At 31.5% G+C, this 21,502-nt stretch overlaps 1 protein-coding gene across 1 annotated transcript in view; it reads left to right on the forward strand.

Annotated features, from left to right (window-relative positions):
- Positions 1–434: 434 nt before the first annotated feature.
- Positions 435–21,502, forward strand: part of LOC143084144 (uncharacterized) — a 97,685-nt gene continuing 76,617 nt past the window's right edge. The window contains exons 1-7 of the mRNA XM_076260552.1: positions 435–568; positions 10,015–10,308; positions 14,567–14,848; positions 15,162–15,467; positions 19,087–19,401; positions 19,934–20,281; positions 20,819–20,929. Of these exons, the coding sequence (XP_076116667.1) occupies positions 523–568; positions 10,015–10,308; positions 14,567–14,848; positions 15,162–15,467; positions 19,087–19,401; positions 19,934–20,281; positions 20,819–20,929 (1,702 nt within the window). The 5' untranslated portion in view covers positions 435–522. The remainder of the gene's footprint in view (positions 569–10,014; positions 10,309–14,566; positions 14,849–15,161; positions 15,468–19,086; positions 19,402–19,933; positions 20,282–20,818; positions 20,930–21,502) is intronic.

The following is a 21,502-nucleotide window of genomic DNA, read 5'->3' on the forward strand; positions in this document are numbered from 1 at the left end:
TTTGAAATATTATGGTAAAGCAGCATGTAAAAGGATAAGCTTGTTTTAAATATAGCTAAACCTCACACTTGTATGACACAATATATCGGGGTGAAAATCAAATCTTGGATATACTTTTGAACTCAAAATATCAAATGTAAAAATTGCACAAAATAACGACGTATAAGATAGAAATACAATCAGTCATAATACAAACTCCAATTGAAAAGCTATTACATTTTTTATGTACATAGATTGTAAATGTCACACATAGACATACTGCAACTATCAAGGGCGAACTCGATACAAAAAAAAGGTAAGGAAAAATAGGGAATACCACAATGATTATTATTTAAAAAAAGATTTTCATTCATCCGAAATGAGGTCTTAAATTTCATTCATCCAAAATGAGGTCTCGAATTGAAGTTATTTATATAGAACGGTTTTTCCACTAGCAACTGTATATAAGTTAGGGGAGAGTGTAAACAATCACCATGATAACATGACGATTAAAAATCCTCTACATGTACTTACAAATCGACGATGAAAACAGTTTTTCATTCCTTATTATTATTTTCTTTATTATCAGGTATGTATATTTGTTTTATATACATCATGTTATGTTATAGCAACAGGTACTTTTAACCGTTTAATGAAAATTATAATCTTTTACAACGCTTTGCAACTAATGTTTTATTCCTGATTAGAAATCTATAATGTTAACGTTTGTAATACTACTTTTGACTTGCGCTATGCAGTTAAGGTATACATATGTTCATTCTATGTGTATTTATTTGTCTCTTTGTTTTGTTTTCGTTGTTGCCGTGTTAATCTTTATCTTGTAAGTTGTATGTATGTCCAACGTAAATTAATTTGTCTTAAGCTGAGTACTTAGATTTCAATAAGTTCAAAGTTATGAAATTATATCAATTGATGAATCAATTAAAGCTAACTTTTTCGTCCATCGAATTTTCTATTGCATTGAGGTGTAATACCACCAAATCATAGCACGTAACATCCAGCTTCATACGAAATACGGTAACCAAAAATTTCTTGAATTTGATAGGAAATTAATCGTGCATTTTATTTCAGAAAAAAATATTCTGAGTCATAAACATATATATTGGGTTTTTTAAAGCAACATTCCTTTTGTATTTGCTGTACATGTATTTACGAAATATTTCGATAACTTCTTGTGAAAAAGCTACTAAAACTAAATTTTAAAACGGACAAAAGGGGCGACAATTTGATTGGTTTAGTTCCGATGATGGTGCAATTGCAATGAAATGTTATTTAAAGTTTTCATTGTAGTACTGGACAGGATAAAATGTATTTCATGCCAAGTATTTATTTATTTATTTGAAAGAGAAATTGGTTATTGACATTTTTTGTATATTGCAAAATTAACAAAGACAAAAATGCAAACTCTGAGAATACCAATAGTGTAGTAGAACTGCTTATTTCCTCGGAACGCCCAGGTATTAACCCTTAGTTTAAGGTTTGATTCATGTAGCCCAATTTTATGTTATTAGTGTGGTACTTTGTTATTGCTTGGTTGATTTTAATCTTTATTTTGAAATGTCCCCTTGACTCGACTTAATGTATTTTATTGACCTCTTCATATTTGGTCTTTCGCTGTCTCTATTAAACTAATATTTTTCTTTCCTTCTGCATTGAAGACAGTTGCGTAATTAACTTATTAAATAATACAAAGTCTAAACGAAGATTGAGAAAAGTAAATTTTAAAAATATGGTTAGCCCCGGTCACACCTTACCGAATAGCACGAACTGATAACTCTTTTCCTCTTTTTCAAAACGTTCATGTCCGTAAGACGTCTGTTCTTATCCCTTCTAAAGACGTCGTCAATATCCGTTCCATGTCCGTTTAATGTGTCCGTTTAATACGTCCGTTTTAGCCGTCGACGTCCGTTCTATCCGGTTGAAAAGTTTGAGCATGTTTTAAACTTTGAACGGACGTCCAACGGATGAACGTCCGTTGAACGTCCGGTAGTCGTCCGTTGTTTACGATACTCTTCCGTTCCGTGTCTGTTTTGTATCCGTAAGTGGTCCGTTATTCATCGTTCACCAACGGACTTCTACTGGCCGTATAACGGATAACACGAACGATGAACGGACATGAAAAGAAGGATAACGGACAAAAGAATACGTAACGAATGCAAAATGGATAGATGATAACTGAAAATGTCGTGTCAGATATGCTAATTACTGTTATGTCGGATTTCTTTAATGTCATGAATGTTTATTATTCATGATGGATCTTAGATAAGAGCACATTTTTAATATCAAGCAGCTTTTATTCAGACCGGACTGAACTTACAAGTTACAAATAGTAACCAACTAGCTGTCGGAAGAAAGAGAAGAGAAGACAAATGAGATGATGCAGAAGATTATGGCTTATTCCTGGAGGGTTTAATACGACGCAGTGTTGGTCTATATGACCAAATAATTACTAATATAAGCAGGAGGCTTGACACTCCTTTGTTCACTTTTCTTAAATGCCCCCAGAGATGTTCTACAAAATATTACAGCGTGTCGGCCTTCGAATAGCAAAGCAGAACAAATTTTCTAGAAATCCGATAGAACCAGGTCTCAAGTAAGCAATCACACTTAAACACCTTGCTTTTGGATCAAAATATCGTAGCATGCAGTAGGGATGTAGAGTTCCATATACATGTACTTTCAAAGCAGTTAAGTATCCTGTTCTAATTCCCGCCATCTAGAGAATACATATAGTTTCACAATGACTTTGACGCCCGGCTTTGATATGATAAAATTAAGGTTAATAATTTAGAAAGAGGTTTCGTTGAACACTTGAAAATCCAGAAAGTTACCGTTATTTGCTAGGTCAATTATGTAGTTTAAGTATTAAGTTCAGTGATTGAAAATCTTGTTCTTCATCCAAGGTAATAATTCCAGAGGAACACAGAACAGACCTGTGATTATCCAAGATTCCCTCTTAATCAAATGTCGTGATTCGATGTGAATTGTCAAAACCTAATTCACCAATCAAGCAGTTTATGTAATGTGATTAACACACAAAAACGATGTTTTTCAGGATTTATATATGGGGACAAAAACGTAATTGTCTACAAGGACAGTGAAGAATTTAAAGCGATAAGAAACGCATGTTCTTGAAAATGATCAAATGTTGTATAATGATTTGCGAGACATTGCTAAATTATGTGTTTATTATCTTTTTCACATAGTTGTTCGTCTTTTATTACTGACAACATTTCTAAATGTTTTTATAAAACGATTGCTTTGAATTAATACCTATATGATTGCTTTATCTATTATTCTGATTGACGATAGTTTCACACGCATTGTCAAAAGTGATGACCTGCATTAACCCGTTATCGAATGATCATCATATTAACTAATCTGTCACATGTTTTAATTTTGTAAGCAAATGATGATGCTTTATATTAAGTTTCTGTCAGCTTCTTTAGTTTTCCTTTATTTAACGAGTATCGTGTTTACTAACTATTTTTGAATAGTAAGATACTGAATATGTCGTTACTGTACAGTTAAAATTACCCGATAAACAAACTGCATTTGCGTATGGACTGTTTACAAGTGTGTTCGTCATTTTCATTTTGAAACTGTGTATCAGATTTCGCCGACTTCAGGTTTTAATTGCATTATACATATTTTTTCCTTTTTGTAACAGTTGCACACATAATTTTCCTTACAGAATCAATATGCAATGCAATTATATGAATGTTACTATTTTAAGAAATTTTGGTATATCATTGACATGCAATCGCTGGTTACAGATAACATTTTCTATGGTCATAATACATAATGTCGTGATTATTCCTTTCTACCGTCTGAACATATGCATACACAATCAAAGAAGTTTTAAACTGCGCAATAAAATCAAGTATTTAAAAACAGAAATCAAATTTTATTGAGTCATCGTTTGTGAAATAAATCTTTTTAAACAAACAAACGTCAATTTAAAATGTTTCACCATTACATGTACAAAGGGAATATATTTAGAACTTACATTTAATTTTTATCGTATATTAAGAAAATACGTATACATGTATTTGTAAATGAATAAATATATATTTTTGATTAAAGAGCAGTATGCAGTTCAATGATTTTACATTTTGTATATATTCATTTTAAAATAATTAATCTTGTAGAGACAAAACGCGCGTCTGGCGTATCAAATTATCAGCCTGGTACCCTTGATTACTATTAGAACAATTTTAAGAAATATTATCGGTAACAATTAATTCATCCAACACAGAGCATAATATAAGTGAAATGTACACAAAACTAAATAACGAACTCCAAGGAAAATCGAAAAGAATAATTTCTTGGCGAATGGCAAAATCAAAAGTTTAATCAAAACAAAACGAATGGAACGCAACTCATGTTCCTGATTTGTAACAGGCGTTTTCTAATTAAGAAAAAAGGTGGGTGTTACCTGGTTTCATATCTAGCTAAACCTCTGACTTGTATTACCGTCTCATAGAATATATATATATACAACAATATGTCAGCAAAACAAACAAATGGGCTAGGTAAATATGTCAAAACATGGGGTAAAGCAGTCATTAGTGTGTTATAATCTTAAATTGGAGCGGCGGAGAGGACAATTTTAGAAATTTAAATAACCTAAATACCTCATGCAATTTTAATGTCATACAATTGTCTATCGATTATTCAGCTTCAGAAAAATTTTTGTCGTAAATATCAAATCTGGCAGTAATGACGTTGAAGTCAGCCGTAACTTACGTTAAAATCAGCCTTAACTGACGTTACCCAACTTGCAACGAATACCACACTGCTAATTCGGTTGACAAATCTTATAACTAACCCCTTCTAAAAATAATTTGTGAACGTAAAAGGCAAATTCAGTTACTCTTGAACTTCAAAAACTATAATGACATTTTTCTAGTAGTCCTATAAGTGAAACACAATACATCTGCAAATGGTTCAAAATAGCAGACAAATCATCGTTTTTTACCTGCATGTAGCATTATTTGCACGTGCAGTATATGTGTATTTTAAAGTTACAACATATGTGTAACACATATTTGGATAAAAAGCCAATATTAAGCCATATTGTTATCTTATTACGAAATAACTTCAAAAAGTATATCAGGTCGCGGATCGATTGGCGTATTATACAGAGATTTATTTTATATTAGTTGTATAACACGCTTGCACTCATTGCCGTAATGTCCAATATATATTAAAAGTATTAAAACTCAACATAAAGAAATAATAAGGCTTCGGACAATTCTAAAATGAACATGAAATGAGCTCGATAATGACTACAAATGACGTTAGCTATATCGCCTAGTAAGGGCATATAACTCGAAACCACAACAGATTCGGTAAATGTGTGACCAATATTCAGACTTGAAATCTAGATGCAGATATTTAAGTAAATCGGGTCGATTGAAGTATTATACGGCGGCTTTACTGTTGGACCTTTAAATACACGTACATGTATACTACACGTGCACACAATGCTAAAACGATGATTTTTTTCAGTGCTATTGTTAACCATGTTCAGATGCTTTGTGCTGCACATTTAGGACTACTACACAATTGCCATTATAGTTTATGAAGTTCAGGAGTAACTGTATTTACAAACGTCGTTCACAAAATACTTTTAGAAGATGTTAGTTATGAGATTTGTCAACCGAAACTCGTTAACTAAGCGACTTATTCAACATTCGCCTTAAAATGGTTACATTATATCCTATCCAACCATACTATATGTAGGAGGAGGGAAGTGGAACAGAAAAAATGCATTGATTGGCAACAAGTCATAAGCGTACAACGACGACTAAGTGACAATATTTGCTTTTTTTATTTTTTTATATCAGGTATGATTGTTGTTATAAAGGCAGCCGAACAGTCCTTTAGCAAGGGTATACTGTCGGACTGGAGAGATCCAGATATGCCAATCTTCATATACCCAATTCAAGACTTTGGTTTTGAATAAATTGAGATAAATGTATACATTAATGTGGCAGCTACCCAACGATAAAGACAAATCAAAATATTAAGAGTTAACTTAATCTTTTGTTATAGAAAGATGCGTATACAGAATAACCTCAAAACTGTTCCATGACTTAAAAATACAGCATTAATTTAATAACATTTATTACAACAGGAACATTTGATTTCAAAGTATTTACCGTCAAAGATATCATAAGATGCAAAAGTGTTTGGTTGAAAAACATCCCCTGCCACTTTTTTTAAATTCGATCGGTGGAAATTAAAGGAGGTTTGATTTAAACCAGTAGAAGAAAAACACTTCACTGTATAGAATAATGGTAAAATAAATTATGATAATAAAATAAATACTCCGGACAATTACATGTAAATATATTATGAGTATTAACCATGCTTTGAACTAAATTGACACGCTGAGCCAGTGTTTACGCGTAAGTTCACATGCAGATATCATTTAGCATGAGGAATAGTCATCCTATCCGGAAACTTTTCTGGCTCCGAATCTGTGCTCTTGCTGTTAAATGCCAATATTTTAGCTTTAAAACAGCAGATACATGTACCAGTTTTAACGTCTTTGTTTGACCCGTTCGAGATTCTGAAAGGACAACACACGAAACAAATTAGGAGAGCGAAAGTACAAAAAATCATACCAAAATATAATGTACAGAGATAAATAAAATAAAGTTGCACCAAATTTCATAGTTACTATTATAAAAGTGGTGCTTAAAGTATCAGAATATATTTCATTGATCAACGCTCTCTGAAAATTAACTGTTTTTGTACCAACTATTTAAGGCTTGTGGATGTTGCCAGCTTTTGCAAGGATTTATTTCTGTCTTTATTAAATAAACCCTCATGATCAGTTCCCAGTGATATTCCAATTTTCATGTTCTACCTCAATGTCTACCGCCTTTTGTAAGATCTACCTATTGTATTAAAAATTTATTTGATCTCGTTTTGAACATGCATGACATGTTTGTCACTGGAGGTAAAGCAAACAACAATCAACCAACTCCATAAATTATTCAATGAACAAAGTACAGGAAGACAAGATCTTGTAAATTGTTATGATGTAAAATTTCCCTTTATATAACTCAATGATAGTGCAAACTTTTTTTTTTATAGTTTTACAATTTGCTACATAACTTTATATTGTTTTAAATTTGTTTCTACTATGGTTCTCATCTACGATTCAATTTCGATTTATGATATATGGTTTTTTCAGGCGGCTATAAAGATTAGAAAGGCAAAAGGCTGTTGTCAAGTTATTTTTTATGATACATTTAGATGTGAACAGGGAATGACTTTAAAATTATATAACGCTAAATTTCATTTTGAAATTAATATCATATATCACATTGTTTTAGTTTTATTAAGTCTATGACCATATATTTTGGGAAATTGTATTTTTGAGATGACCCACAGGTAAATGTACCTATAATTATAATTGTCAACTTAAAAGTCAGTGGGAACTTTTGTTTCCAAAATGATATACATTAACAGTTTTGCAACAAGTTAGTATACACATTTTTGAAGTGTTGGTTTATACTGCTTAACCAAACTTATGGCCTGAAACGAATGTAGCAAGAAACCTACTACAAAACCATTACGGATGGCATTAACATAATTTTTTTATTTCAACATTATTCAGACTTTATCAGTTTGTGTGTGATCCTTGCACATACATGTTCAGTGTCAAATAGAGTTTTGAGCCAGAATAACTGATTTTGATACAGCATCAATATAACTGTCAAAATCACGAATTGACTGATACGACGAGTTGCTGTCTGAACTTACTAGCGACATATTTTCACTTCCTAGATCGATAGATATCAATTTATTTAGTTAATCTGTATTGATATGATTGTGTCCTTATTCCGACTGATTGCATGCCTAATTATACTAGCATAGATGACCGCACGCATTTTCGATTTTCTCGGTTTCTATTTATTACTTTTATTGTCTCACTAATTTTTCTGAATGATCTTAAATGTATCTAAATTATCTATTTCTTTGATATTATTTGGTAAATTATTCCAGGTAATAAGACCAGCATATTTAAATGTTCTTTTTAAAAATTCAGAATAAGGTCTTGGTACATGAAGAAGTCTTGATATTGTCGACCCGAGACAATAATTTTAAAGATCAGTACATTTGTACAAGCATTAAATTTTAAAGATAGAAAATCAGGTGCTAGACTATTCATACATTAAACATTAACACAGCTTGAAAATATTGTATCCTCGTAAATATAGTCATCCATGCAAGCTTTTTAAACATTAATGTTGATGGAAAATCAAAAACTAATCTTGCAGCATGTTTTTTTAGCTTATGTATCCTCTCCAGATTACAGTTTGTGGTAAGACCCCATACTGTACAACAGTAGTCAAAAATTAATAATATAAAGATATTTTAGAAAAGAATAAGAACCTTTGACCGTAAATAACGTTTCAACCATTTTAACAGGTATATTCTGGTTGGTTTAGTTTCGTATATTTTATAACTTTGATTTCGCCATGATAGATATTTATCAATAATGATTGCAAGAAGTTTTTCAAATTCAACATTATTTAAAGTGATTTTATCTTGTGATAAAACACATAAACATTCATTGCAGCTTTCCAGTTTTCTGTCTGATCCAACAAACATACATATTGATCTCTTGCTATTGATCATCATATCATTTTCTTTACACCATTTAATAACATTGTCCTAGTCTTTATTCGAACATATATTTCTTTTACAATAAATTTAGATGACAAATGTAAAGTTGTATCATCAGCATAAAGATCGGACTCTGTATATTTTAAGGTTAATGGTAAATCATTGAACAATAAAGGTCTCCAAGTATAGAACTTCGGGGAACTCCATAAGTTACAGTTTTATATTCAGATTCAGTCGTTCCTAACTTAACTTTTTGAATTCTCTGAGACTGGTATGATGAAAACTATTTTACAGAGTGGTCATCACAACTGTATAATTTTAGTTTAGATAAAAGTATATTCTGATTTACTGTATCAAATGCCTTCTTAATCTAAAAAAAAAATAATAGCGGTAAAATTTCCATTGTTCAATTTTTCTAACAATTATTTTAATGAGTGCTGTATGACAAAAATGTTTTTACTCAAAATTCAGACTTCTGTTGTATTAATAATTTGTGTGTGATTAAGAATAAATGTAGTAGTTTAAAGACAGTTTTTTTTTCAAATAACTTGGACACAGTGGGTAAAATTGAAATGGGTCGATAACTGTTTGGATCTGTTTTCTGCCCTCTTTTAAATATGGAAGCAACTTTTAGCAAATTTTAATATATAAGGAAATATTCCTTTACATAAACTAAGGTTTATTATGTGAGCAATGGGGATTGCTGCAATCAATCCTGATAATTCTAAAACATTTTGTCCAACACCATCAGTTCCGATTACTTTAGTTAAGTCTAGATTCTTTAGAGCTTGTAGAACCTCATCATGTGTGACAGTATATAATGAGATTTTAGCATCATCATTTATTTTTGATTTAACAAAGTTATTTATTTTCTCAGATTTAAAACTTTTGTGAGGATTTTATATTAGATTCTCATCTACTGTGCTAAAAAGATAATTTAAGCAGTTAGCAATATCATTTTTGTTTATAAGTACCTTTCCTTCGTGTGTTACAATGTCAACTTCCTGGTTTGTTATTGAAATCATATCCTTCAAATGCCCCAAAGACTTTTACAGTTTTTATCGTTATCTATTGCATCCATAAAATATTTTGCTTTTTCAGAATGAATTAATTCACTAGTTTTATTTCTATATTTTATTTTTATAATTTTCAGTGTTTTTCTTTTTTGTGAACAAAAAAATCTCTTTGGAATTTTGATTTACTAATTTCATTAGTATACTATTCTGGTTGATATTTATTTTTTACACGTCTAGTAACAGCATGTGCATGTTTATCTAAAACATTGACACTGAAGTCGATTCACGAGCTTTAAACATCTTTTTACTACTACCGCCTCATTTGCACTTTATTTCAATATGTTGGCAGGATTTATTGGAAAGATTGCTGCTGCTACAAATATCTACGCCAAAAATGGATCTCAAGCATTCCTTCCGTGTGAATGGGCCGATGATTCTGTAAGGTGGTATGGAGTTGGTGACCATCAGTACAGTACTGGAAACAACATTCTGCAAAGTCTTCCGATTTCTCTGAGACAGAGACTGCAAATTATAAATGATAATGGATTCAATTTAGTTATAAATGACATACACAAAGATGATGAGGGAAGCTACAAGTGCATTAGTGACAACGGGACAATCAATTATAATTTATACCTTATAGGTGAGTATAAAACATTTAAGGAATGACTGTAATATTTTGTCTGTCTATGAAGAAATAACATAAAAAATTTGATACACACTATATAACGCGCGTAGCGGTTTATTTAACAGTGTGCACCACATTTTTTTATGTTATTTCGAATAGACAGAAAAAATTTTACAGTCATTTCTTATAATTAAATTCTAAATTCCATTTTAAACCGTAGAAAACCATGAAAAAACGTTGATGACGTCACGGTCACATGACTAAAATATGTCTATGGGCTCATAACAAAATAACGTCAGCCAATCAGAAGACGCGTTACATCCAAAATTAAATTATATCAAGATGTTACTTATTTCCTATCTATTGTGACTATACAGCAGTAATTTAATACAAACATGAAAAGGTATTAGCAACAAATGTTCATTACATCCTCAACTTTTTTTTTAAATATTGTTAGATTAAACTTTAAAGGTACAAAATGCACAGGTTCGTTCAGAAAATAATTGATGCAAACAAAATGCTAGGTTGCGAGAATTACATGTGGGAAAAGTGTTTTAAATAGTTAAAAATTGAATCACACATCTGTATAAACATCAACAATGATAAAATAAAATAATGATTTATTTTATTATAGTGTCACATATTTGATCAGACATATATATACACAATTTCATAAACAACACAAAATAAAAAGATCAAATACCCAGCCTTATGTAGACTTACGAGACACTTATGTACAAACATTTCTAAAATCAAAAAGTTAAAAGGTTTCATTAAACAAGTCATTGTAGTCTAAATGTTCAAAAATTCAAATTCTAAAAATTTTAAAAAGATTTAAAAAGATAAACTTATCTTCATACTGAGCTTTAAAAATAAGAAATAACAATAGAAAAATATTAATTATCACAGATAAACTTACAAAAAAGTAAAGTTTTTCCAAAATGACTAAATAATTTGAGTTAAAATCACTGTTTATAAATATAAATAGAAAAACATTAAATATTTTTGCTTGATAAATTCTCATGTGCTAAATAGTTTTCGTCTCTGAAAAGATTTAAAAATTGCATATGACAAAGAAGTTTGTATATCTTCACAAGACATTATTTCGATAAATTTACTGTCCATATCCAAAGTATCGAAGCTATCAATTAAAGTTCTAGCTTTAGCAAACAATTCAAATCTAATATCGTCATATAATGGGCAAAACAACAAAAAATGTTTTTCACTTTCAACATCGTTGCTATTACATAGTCGGCATAGTCTTTCATCTACTGGTGTTCGCGGTCGGGCATATCGTCCTGTCTCGATCGCCAACGGCAGAGACCCGCTACGGAACAGGGTAACAGTTCGACGCACATTTTTGGGGAGTTGTAGCTTAAGGTATCGCTCAGTTTTAACGTTTGTTTTGTATAAACGGTATGTCCTTAATTTATTTCCGTTCACATTGTTCGAATCGTCAAATAACGCTTGTTTGAATTCATCGTTATCAACCACATCAAAGCGTTCCTTTATTGTTCGCATAACAGTTTTTGTAGAAATTAATGTATCATTAAGAATAGCAGTGGCATCAACGGTTTCCGCAAAACGTTTCACTTTAACATACCATCCTTTACGTCGATTTTTAGTCCACTCGGTAATCTTTCGAGTTAAACGCGTATCATCAGATCGCAATATCCGACTTAATAATCGTATACATGCAGTTCTTTGTTTCGTAAAACACGAGGTCCAACCCATATCTCCTCGAATCGCAGTATTTGCAGTGTACCTTCCAACAGACATGAAAAATTTAGCTGCTTTGTTCTGAATAGAGTTTATTACTGAATGCACTTTTGTGCCCCATATTCCCGAACAATAAAATAACACTGGTTCAACCATAGTAGAGTACAACTTGGAGTATACAGAGTGTGTCATTCCACCTGCGCTTATAAATTTGCCATATAACGCACCGAGTGCTCTGCTCGCTGATTTTGATAGTTCACGTACGGCTTTGTCGAACGTTAAATGTTCATCTAACCACATGCCTAAATATGATGATCTAGCATTGTTTGTTTGACAAAGACAAACATATTTTTTTTTCGATTCAACTGATATACCGTAGATGTTATCAATCTTTTGTTAGCTTTGATCATTCTTTTTATTGTTACCACACTTTTGTATGAATTTATATAGTACAGTGTTGAAAGTCAAACCAATAATCATTATTATCAGAATGTTCATCAGTTTCCATTATTTTTGCATGTAAAGTTACCACTGGAGACTTTTCCATCAAAATAAAATACATGTATGTGGTTACATTTAAATGTAAATTTACATTTCAAGATGGATTACTATTGGTTGATATATTTTAGAGAAATATGAGCAAATAAAACATCATAGAAAGTTGAGGATGCATTGAAAATATCTAAAAAACAATCGCAGGTCATGATGATCGAAATATTTTAATGACATGATACATTTTGTAATTAAATAAATACCATGATCTGCTCTAGGTAGCCTAAATTCTATCGTAACTACTTAAATAAGGAATGTTGAATATTCCTACCAACAGTTACAGTTCTCGTATCGTACCATTACAATTTGTTTAAGATCTTAATGCCATCCTGATATCCGCGTAGAGAAAATATATAGAGCATCTGATTCGGTTTCAAAAATCATTCCCGATCCAGCAGCATATCATCATGAAGATCTCTGTTCGTCTCTCATATTCCTCTCCTTCATTGTCTCACTCTCTCACTCTCTCTTTCCTGTTTCACAATTTCTTTATATAGAAATATCTATATATTATTAAATAGATGACATAAGATTCACATGTGCTGGGTAAATATTGCTAAATTGAAAACTACGTTCAAACCTATGATTGCGTTTGATAAAAACCACAATTTTTCTACGTGTGCATGTAAAACAAATTTCGTCGTAGAAGGGTCTAAATACAGCACAAACAACATTTTCCAAAAGACCAAAAAAGTGAAAAGTATATTTAAACAAAACGCATTTGACTAACAGGTCGAACAACTGATGTTCTTTAACCCTGCTGACTGCCATTGGCGATTGCCAAATATATATCAATAGAATATGGTTGTGAGACTACCATACAGGATACATGAGTAGCATAAGGGACTTTAGATTTCCAAGTGCACGAACTCTGTTGTATGTTCTTGTTATATATAATTCTGAGTTATAATAGTTTTTCTGTCTATTTGAGTACAAGTGCACAAGGAAGCTAATCTTCTAGCTTGAATTGGTATACATAATTTTGGGCAAAAAAGACCAAAATATTTCTAACTAGTTTCTCCAAAACCTAGATTTTTTTTTTTAATTCAATTTTTACATATACATTTGTAAATTCTCCAGACAAGCACGGAACAATTTTTTCTTTATGTTACTTGACAATTATCAACTAAATGTCCAACTTATAGTTTCATCTTCACATCTACAAATATAACATAACTTTGTGTCTTTGAATATAAATGTTTAAGAACAAATGTATTTGTATTAATACTCATATGTAGAACTGATATTTGAAATTATACAAGTATGTATGCCTGCAACATTTTTGAAGCATACACACATATTGTTTACAGTCTTTAATGTTAGTATGCAGCTAATCTTCTTAGTTTGAAAATTCTACAAGTGCAGGATACACATGTTTTGCAAAAAGTCTGTTATATTTTTATTTGATATTTTTGGTGATATAATTTGCTCGATAAATTATCATGTGGCGTCAATTATCTGATTCAGTATAACCAAACGATTATGTAACAACTGTCATATACCTGTCTTTTTACAAAAGAAACCGGTACAATAGATAAATATGTCAAAAGTGGAGATACGTGTACAGTTGTTAAAATTGTGTTATTATCTTTGGTGCATTGTACCGATATGAAGGAATGTACTTGACCACTAAAGAAAATACAATATGGTTAAAGCTTATTATGCATTAAAAAAATTATGCTTAGTGTTTATACGTGATGCTTCAAAATTGACTGTGCATGTATGAGATGTGCTAACATATGGTCAACACATTAAAGTAGGAGACATTACTACTACAAAGAGCAAAAAGTAATTTGATAAGAAAGACGTGTAGTGTTTGTTATAAAGGAAAGCATTGCAAATAAAGGCGAAACATGTCATCTTAATTGCTCGATTTGTCTTTTTTATTTGTTTTAAAAAAAATCAGTCTTCTGTCAATACTAACATATTGTAGAAACAGTATTTACACACCAATAATCATTTCATGCATTTTATAAATTCTGGACATTTTTTTTTAATATAGTTGCACCAAGCAAGATTTCACTTCGTAGCTCAACCGATGAAAATGTTATTACAGTTGACGCAAATAAAATGTTCAATGCCACATGCGAAGCGGATGGTGGATTTCCTCCGCCAGTATTATCATTAATGATGAACGAAACTTTGTTAACAAGGACAGAAACCAGAATACTTTCTTACACTATAAACCCAACAAGAACGGATGATTTCACGAATGTGACCTGCACTGCTAACCATTCAGAACTAAATCATCCGTTAGAGATTCATGCCATGTTCTATCTAAATCGTAAGTACAAAATTTTTAACAATTATCCTTGACACTGGTTTTCCCTTTTCTGTCGTACTTTTGTCAAAACAGATAAGAAGATACAACAAGGGGAGATGCATTAGCGATTGTAAGATAAAGTTCATTTATATCTTAAAAGTATCTATTGTTAATTCTAGATGACTTGTTAAATAAAATAAGTATCAATTAGATGCATATTTGTCACACGAATTGCATTATAAATCATCCCAGGCAAACTTTTCAAATAAAAAGAAACTAATGAAATGAATGATGCTGTTTTAAATATGAAAGCATATCTTTCTGTCATTTTTAGTTTCACCGATTCATCTTACAATGATTGAGTTGCCAACTTTGTTTGAAGGGAAACTTGTGAACATTTCATGCATATCTATAGGGAGCAGACCACAAGCATCCTCTGAATGGACAATAGATGGATATGTGATATCTAATAGTTCAGAAGATCAAAGTGAGATTATTAACCCGACGGAGACATACAGAATTACATCTATACTAAGCGTTGAATTCAATAGGTTGCAAAATAGAAAAGAACTGTCATGCCGAAGTTATAATTTAGCTGATACTAAGGGGATCATCCAATCCCGAATGATTGAAGTTTATTGTAAGTTAAACAAATAATCCTTAGAAATGCAAGTTCAATATCTATTTTTGACAAAAACATTTCCCTTTTCAGGAAAAAAAAGTTTACATAAAGGATACAGTTACTAAATAGCAACCGCGGAAGTATAACTAAGTCAAAACTTAAAAATTGTCCAGGCTATAAAAGCTTGTCAGGATTAAGTTTTATTATCATATGAACATGTGTTTAAAGAATAAAAAAGACAACATTGTATAAATGTCATGTGTGACGTTTATCTGGCATTATAAACTTGTCAAAATTACATGTATCATTTTTGAAATCATAAGGACATTTCACAAGAACATGTTTTTCATAATATATATATATTTATATATACCTACATATATGCCAAGGGTTGACCCAAAAATATATTAATCACTCGTACGAGTTTTCGTGAAATACACGTTCAAGTTATATAAGTAAATCTAGGCTAATATTCATATAAATGACAAGAATGATAACATTCAAAACGGCGGCTACATATGTACTTGGGGTTCATTCGCCAATCAAATATGGGGATTTCATTCGAATATAACACTGATTTCTTGTATAACAAAGTAAAATATGAACCTGATGTGCCTAAACGAATGAATGTTGAATATACACAATACTACAATTAAACAACGTTGATATATTTCAAATTTAAAATGGTTTCAAAAATAATTTATTATCAAAATTAGATATCCCAGGAGGGATGGTGGGCATAATTTTAGTTCCAAAGTGTTTCTTCCAATTTCTATCTGCAAACGGAAGCACCATCTGAAACCAGATAACATCAATGAGAGGAACTATCTAAGTATTAGCATTTCTCCAACATAAAGTCAGAGTTATGCCACTATCTACATTACCGCCTAGTTTGCCAAAAATCATTTTTTATAAAAATTAGCATTTTTGTCCACACAGGCTTCCTCTGTGTGATGGGATGAAAGAATTACAAACAAACAAATATTTATCAATTAAAATAAAGAAGAAGCCCATCCAAGCCTGTGATCAAAAATTAAAAAAAAACCACGTTAGTCCTAACTAACAAAATTAAAAACACAAAATTATATATAAAAACAATAAATAATCATCAATCTAAGTAATCCACATCTATCTAAGAGCTTTCATTCTGGATTCCGAGAACTTTGACATGACATCTATCCCATGATTATAATGTTTCTACAGATAAAATAATGGTCACAGAGTCCCATGTCCTCATGGCAACCAACGCCAAATAAACCTATATTGACATATTTCTCTAGTCCTATTAAAAATCTTTTTTATTCGTTACTTTGTTGATACGATATATTATTTTCGACTGCTAAATTTCGTGAAAGATAAATGCATTTCCCCCTGAGTTTATTACAGTGCGTATAGTTAATTAACAAACTTTATGGGATGTCAAAATTTAGGACAGTAGATCGGTCAAGAGTTTAACCCATCGTCAGATGCAATGGCAGACGGGGATTTATAACTGTTGGTTTTATAATCCTCTGATAATTGGGGTAAAAAGGTATACTATTGCATGCCTAAATGCGCAAACGTAAATACTTAGTATTTATTTAGTGCTAAGTTATCGTCGAAAATAATGATAAAAAATGGTTGTATCTCTTTCAAATATCTCAAATTAGTTATAACAAAGAACAAATAAAGCTGATCTTTTCACTTTTATTTATACATATATGTATATCCTCTCAAAATATGGTTGTCAGATCCCAATGGCAACCAACACCTAGCTAAAATTTTTATATACTACACAATGTTAGCTTAGTCTACAATGTACACAAGATTGAAGAAAGAGGCCCATGTCCCCATTTCATTTTTCATCACAAATCAAACATAGATTTTTTGAAGAGTCCTATGACACTTATATCTACATGTGGATACCGTCTCTTATTATGATTGACAGAGGCATTTGTTCCCATGGCAACCAACATACTACAATAATTAGTTCTCCATGTATAGAAGATTGAATGGAAGAGGTCCCTGTCCCCATTTCATTTGAAGACATCTACCTGATTTTACCTTCTCTTATTCCACGTAAAATATACGTCTGTATAAAATTGATAAATATCTATATCAAAACACTTTCGACTATATTGTCATCAAAATTATTCAATTCTTATACATGTATCGAAAATACACCGAATACAATAATAAATATTTACTAGTAAAAATGAGAAAAACATCAGGCAAGAGCAAAAGGTTGAAAATTAAATTTAAAAAAGTGTGAAATTCTTAACTTTTTGTTACACATAACTAATATAATACTATAACTAATACTGACATGATAACACATTCATGAGACAGTGGCAAATACAAGAGACCCTTTAATGTGTTTCCTGAAAGAACATATGTGTGTTTTATTAAAGGTTCCTATTTCCCTGATACAACATCAAAACACATAAAAACAGATTCAGATGTTAAGACGAGGCATTGGTTTTCCCAAATAAGCCCAATGCATGGCTTATGCCTTATTGGATAACTCCTCATTTACTCCATCCGATGATAAATGCAGAGTATCTACTTCCCTATACTGCCTATATGCCTGATCATAAGAAAATGCCGACTCAAAACCAACTTTTTCTGCCAGGTTTGCAATTAGGTCGCATAGTTTATTCCGTAGGATAATTTTCAAAATAAGTTGCCCAATAAATGAGAAAAGCTTTGTGTCACTAAAGTAGATTGTTAACTACATGCTGATTTGGATTTGATTTGGAGTTCCTCCAATTGACACAGAACACTGTTGGCAGCTTTTGTTAATAAAATCTTATTGAGAAGGATTGCTGCTCTCAGTAAATTGGTTAACGATCATATTTGAGGCGTGTGACTGTGATAGTGTCGTCATATCTGTTGCATTACATGTATTGTTATCTTGCCTTGGAAGACAAATGGAATAAAACACTCTGCGACTGTTGTGCTGGTATTAAAGTTAGATCTAGTGAAATTGCATCCTTGCCTTGTACAACACCAGTGCATTTGAGGAATGTAACCACAGTTTGTTTAATGATAAGTGTTGCAACAGTCAATATCCTCAGAACTTGCCCGTCATTATTAGTATTTTGAACATTCGGAATGGACTGTTACTTGTCATAACTGTCTTTGTTTCCCGTTAATTCTTAGAGCCTCTGGGAAAGGGCATCGGTGGCCGAGTGTCTGAGTAGTTACTACTGTAATCACTAGCCTGTCAACACTGAGGTTGTGAGTTCGAACCCCGCTGGTGTAGGTGCACTCAACAAATTTGACATAAGTTCCACTACTCATCAAATACATTATGTTTTATTGTTTTGCAGTCATTGTGACAACTGACTTTTGGTTTATACTATTATACTAGAAAATCATATACTGCAAGACTGTTATCTATGCAAATGTTTGTTTCACATTGGTATCAAAATTGCAACACGTACTATTGTTTGCATCTAGAAAAATATATGCATAGCCTAAGCCTTATGTGAAACTTTTTTTTACAGCATGTGTGCTACATGTATTTGCCCTTTATTTTTTATAAGTCTGAATCATGCATGCACTCCGGTTGGATCGTGAATTCTAAACAAACACCAGACGTTTAATACTATACTAAATAATGGTCAGCTGTAACAACATTTAAACTTTTTTACAGACCACCCGTCAATTGAAATAACATACAAGAACACTACAGAAGATGAAGAGTTGCGACAATTCAATTGTAAGCCGAATGGAAATCCTGCTGTTTATGAATTTGATAAATGGGAACATTTCTCCATGCACAATCAATTCATTCGACATTTAGAAGGCAGAAAAACTGCCACAGGAGCAGGTGAAGTTATCTTACCAGTTACAAATTTGAATGAACGGTATCAGGACAGTGGAATATATATATGTCGTGCACAAAATGATATCGCGGACAAATATGGTAATAAAATGCAAAATGGATATGTTTCTTTTATAAGTGAAGGCAAGTTTTTCTTTGTTTTATAGGGATTAAGATAATAACACAATGTTGACTGTTGTACCCCTTTTGACATTTGTACTTATTATATCTGTTTTTCGGTTCACACATCGTTGTCAATGTAATGGATTTTTGTGCGACTGTCATACAAATGAGATGTTTAGCAAGTTATAAAACCAGGTTTAATCAAACATTTTGTTATTAAGAAAATGCCTGTACAAAGTCCGACAAATAAAAGTTGTAACCCATTTGTTTTATAAGTCTACAATTATGTTTTTGCCATTTGCTAAGGGAATTTCAATTTATAATTTTCCTCAGATTTCAGGATTTGTGGTATTTTCTTTTGAACATTTTGGTTTAATATTTGCTTTATTTAAGGACTTGCGTATCAATACGATTTTACGTCCATTTATTTGGCTCTTTATCGCAAAATGAAGAATCCAACAGTTATATATATAATATACCATTAAAATACGTTATTTTTTTACAGTATACAATGCATGCACATCGTCATGATTTGTATTTCATTCCTTCATAGGCACTCCAGCAGCCGCATCTGAAAATGTATATTCAAACAAAGGCAAACTAGAAGATGACACGATTTTGATTGTTAAATTCGTCAGTCTACCGGCACCTATAGATGTCTTTTGGTTTAAGATCGACGATGGAAGGGATGTATTGATAAATAATTCGAAGAAATACACGAAAGTCATTACACCTGCAATAATACAGGACTCATTCCATGGACAAATAATTCATGTTGATGGATACATTATCTCTTTGTTTATAAGAAACCTCGAAGTGAAAGATTTCTCCAAATACAATTGTGAAGTGCATAATAGATACGGCAACATATCTTTAACTGTAGAGCTTGTACAACTAGCAGGTAAATCAGTTCTGTATTTTGTATAACCATTTATTTGTCAACTGAACAGTCTAAGTGGCCGAGTATCTGGCGTGCTAGACAGAGTGCAGGTGGTGATGTTTGGATATTCTGGCGAGGGAAAAACAAGAATCCGCAAATATATTTTATATCTATAGATCAGTTTTAAATGATAAATTAGAAAACAACACATCGATATTAGAATCTTGTGTCTGTTTGCGATTACACCGCATCTCCTACTGCTCATCAAACCGAATTGACGTCGTTATTGTAATATATATATCGTATGCCAATATGAATACATGACATTCCATAAGGAGCTCTGGTTGTCTGTATCTAACACAGCTCAATGATTTTTCTTTTAATTAAATTACTTTTATCCACTTATACATTCAAAGTAAACAGTATCTGCAAAATTAGTAATGAATCCTTTCGTTCATAAATAGTTGTTTGAAAATGCCTTTTTGATGATTTCATATTATGTCTGTGTACGACAAAGTGACCAGATCAAAGATTTATAACCTCTATTTAAATTTGTAGAACTTGAGAATGCGCGTGAAGGTGGATGGCAAATTGCTGGCATTGTTTTGATAACAATTGTAGTACTGATGGTAGTGCTAACTGTTGCGTTTTTCATCTACAAAAAGAGAAGTATGTTTTCTACATTAAAAGATAGCAACTTAGATATTACAAGTAATTTAATGAATGTTTAAACGGTACTTTTGAAAATCTTCGTTTCCGTATAAAATACACTCCATAATTAGTTTACACCTGTATTAAAAAGAACATTGAATAGATTGGTATTCTTCTGAGATAGATCCTTAAACCAATGTTAAAGAATTAAAGCAGATTATGTAAAGGATCCTGTAGGGTTTATATTGGCTAACGTTAAATAAAACCTTCAAGACGAATTTGGTCAAGAAGACCCCTTTTTTAGGTGTTCTAACTATTAGGAACAATCTAAACAAAATGTTACTGTATAAAAAGGTTTAAACTATTTATCTTTTAAATATCATAACTATTTATTTTCTTTTATGGAAAGTGATTATATGGTACAAATGTATAATTCCATATAACTTTATTAGAAGTGAATAAAATCATTGGCTTGTAGTCGGGTTAATTTCCATTTTCCGGGGATGAAGTACTGTGTTAGTCAATAGTTCTGACGTAGTCACAGCATTAATTCAGAAAAGACTTTCAAGACCGTCTTACTCGTGAGTTATT

Source organism: Mytilus galloprovincialis, chromosome 7, assembly GCF_965363235.1.
Source record: "Mytilus galloprovincialis chromosome 7, xbMytGall1.hap1.1, whole genome shotgun sequence".
Taxonomy (NCBI): Eukaryota; Metazoa; Mollusca; class Bivalvia; order Mytilida; family Mytilidae; genus Mytilus; species Mytilus galloprovincialis.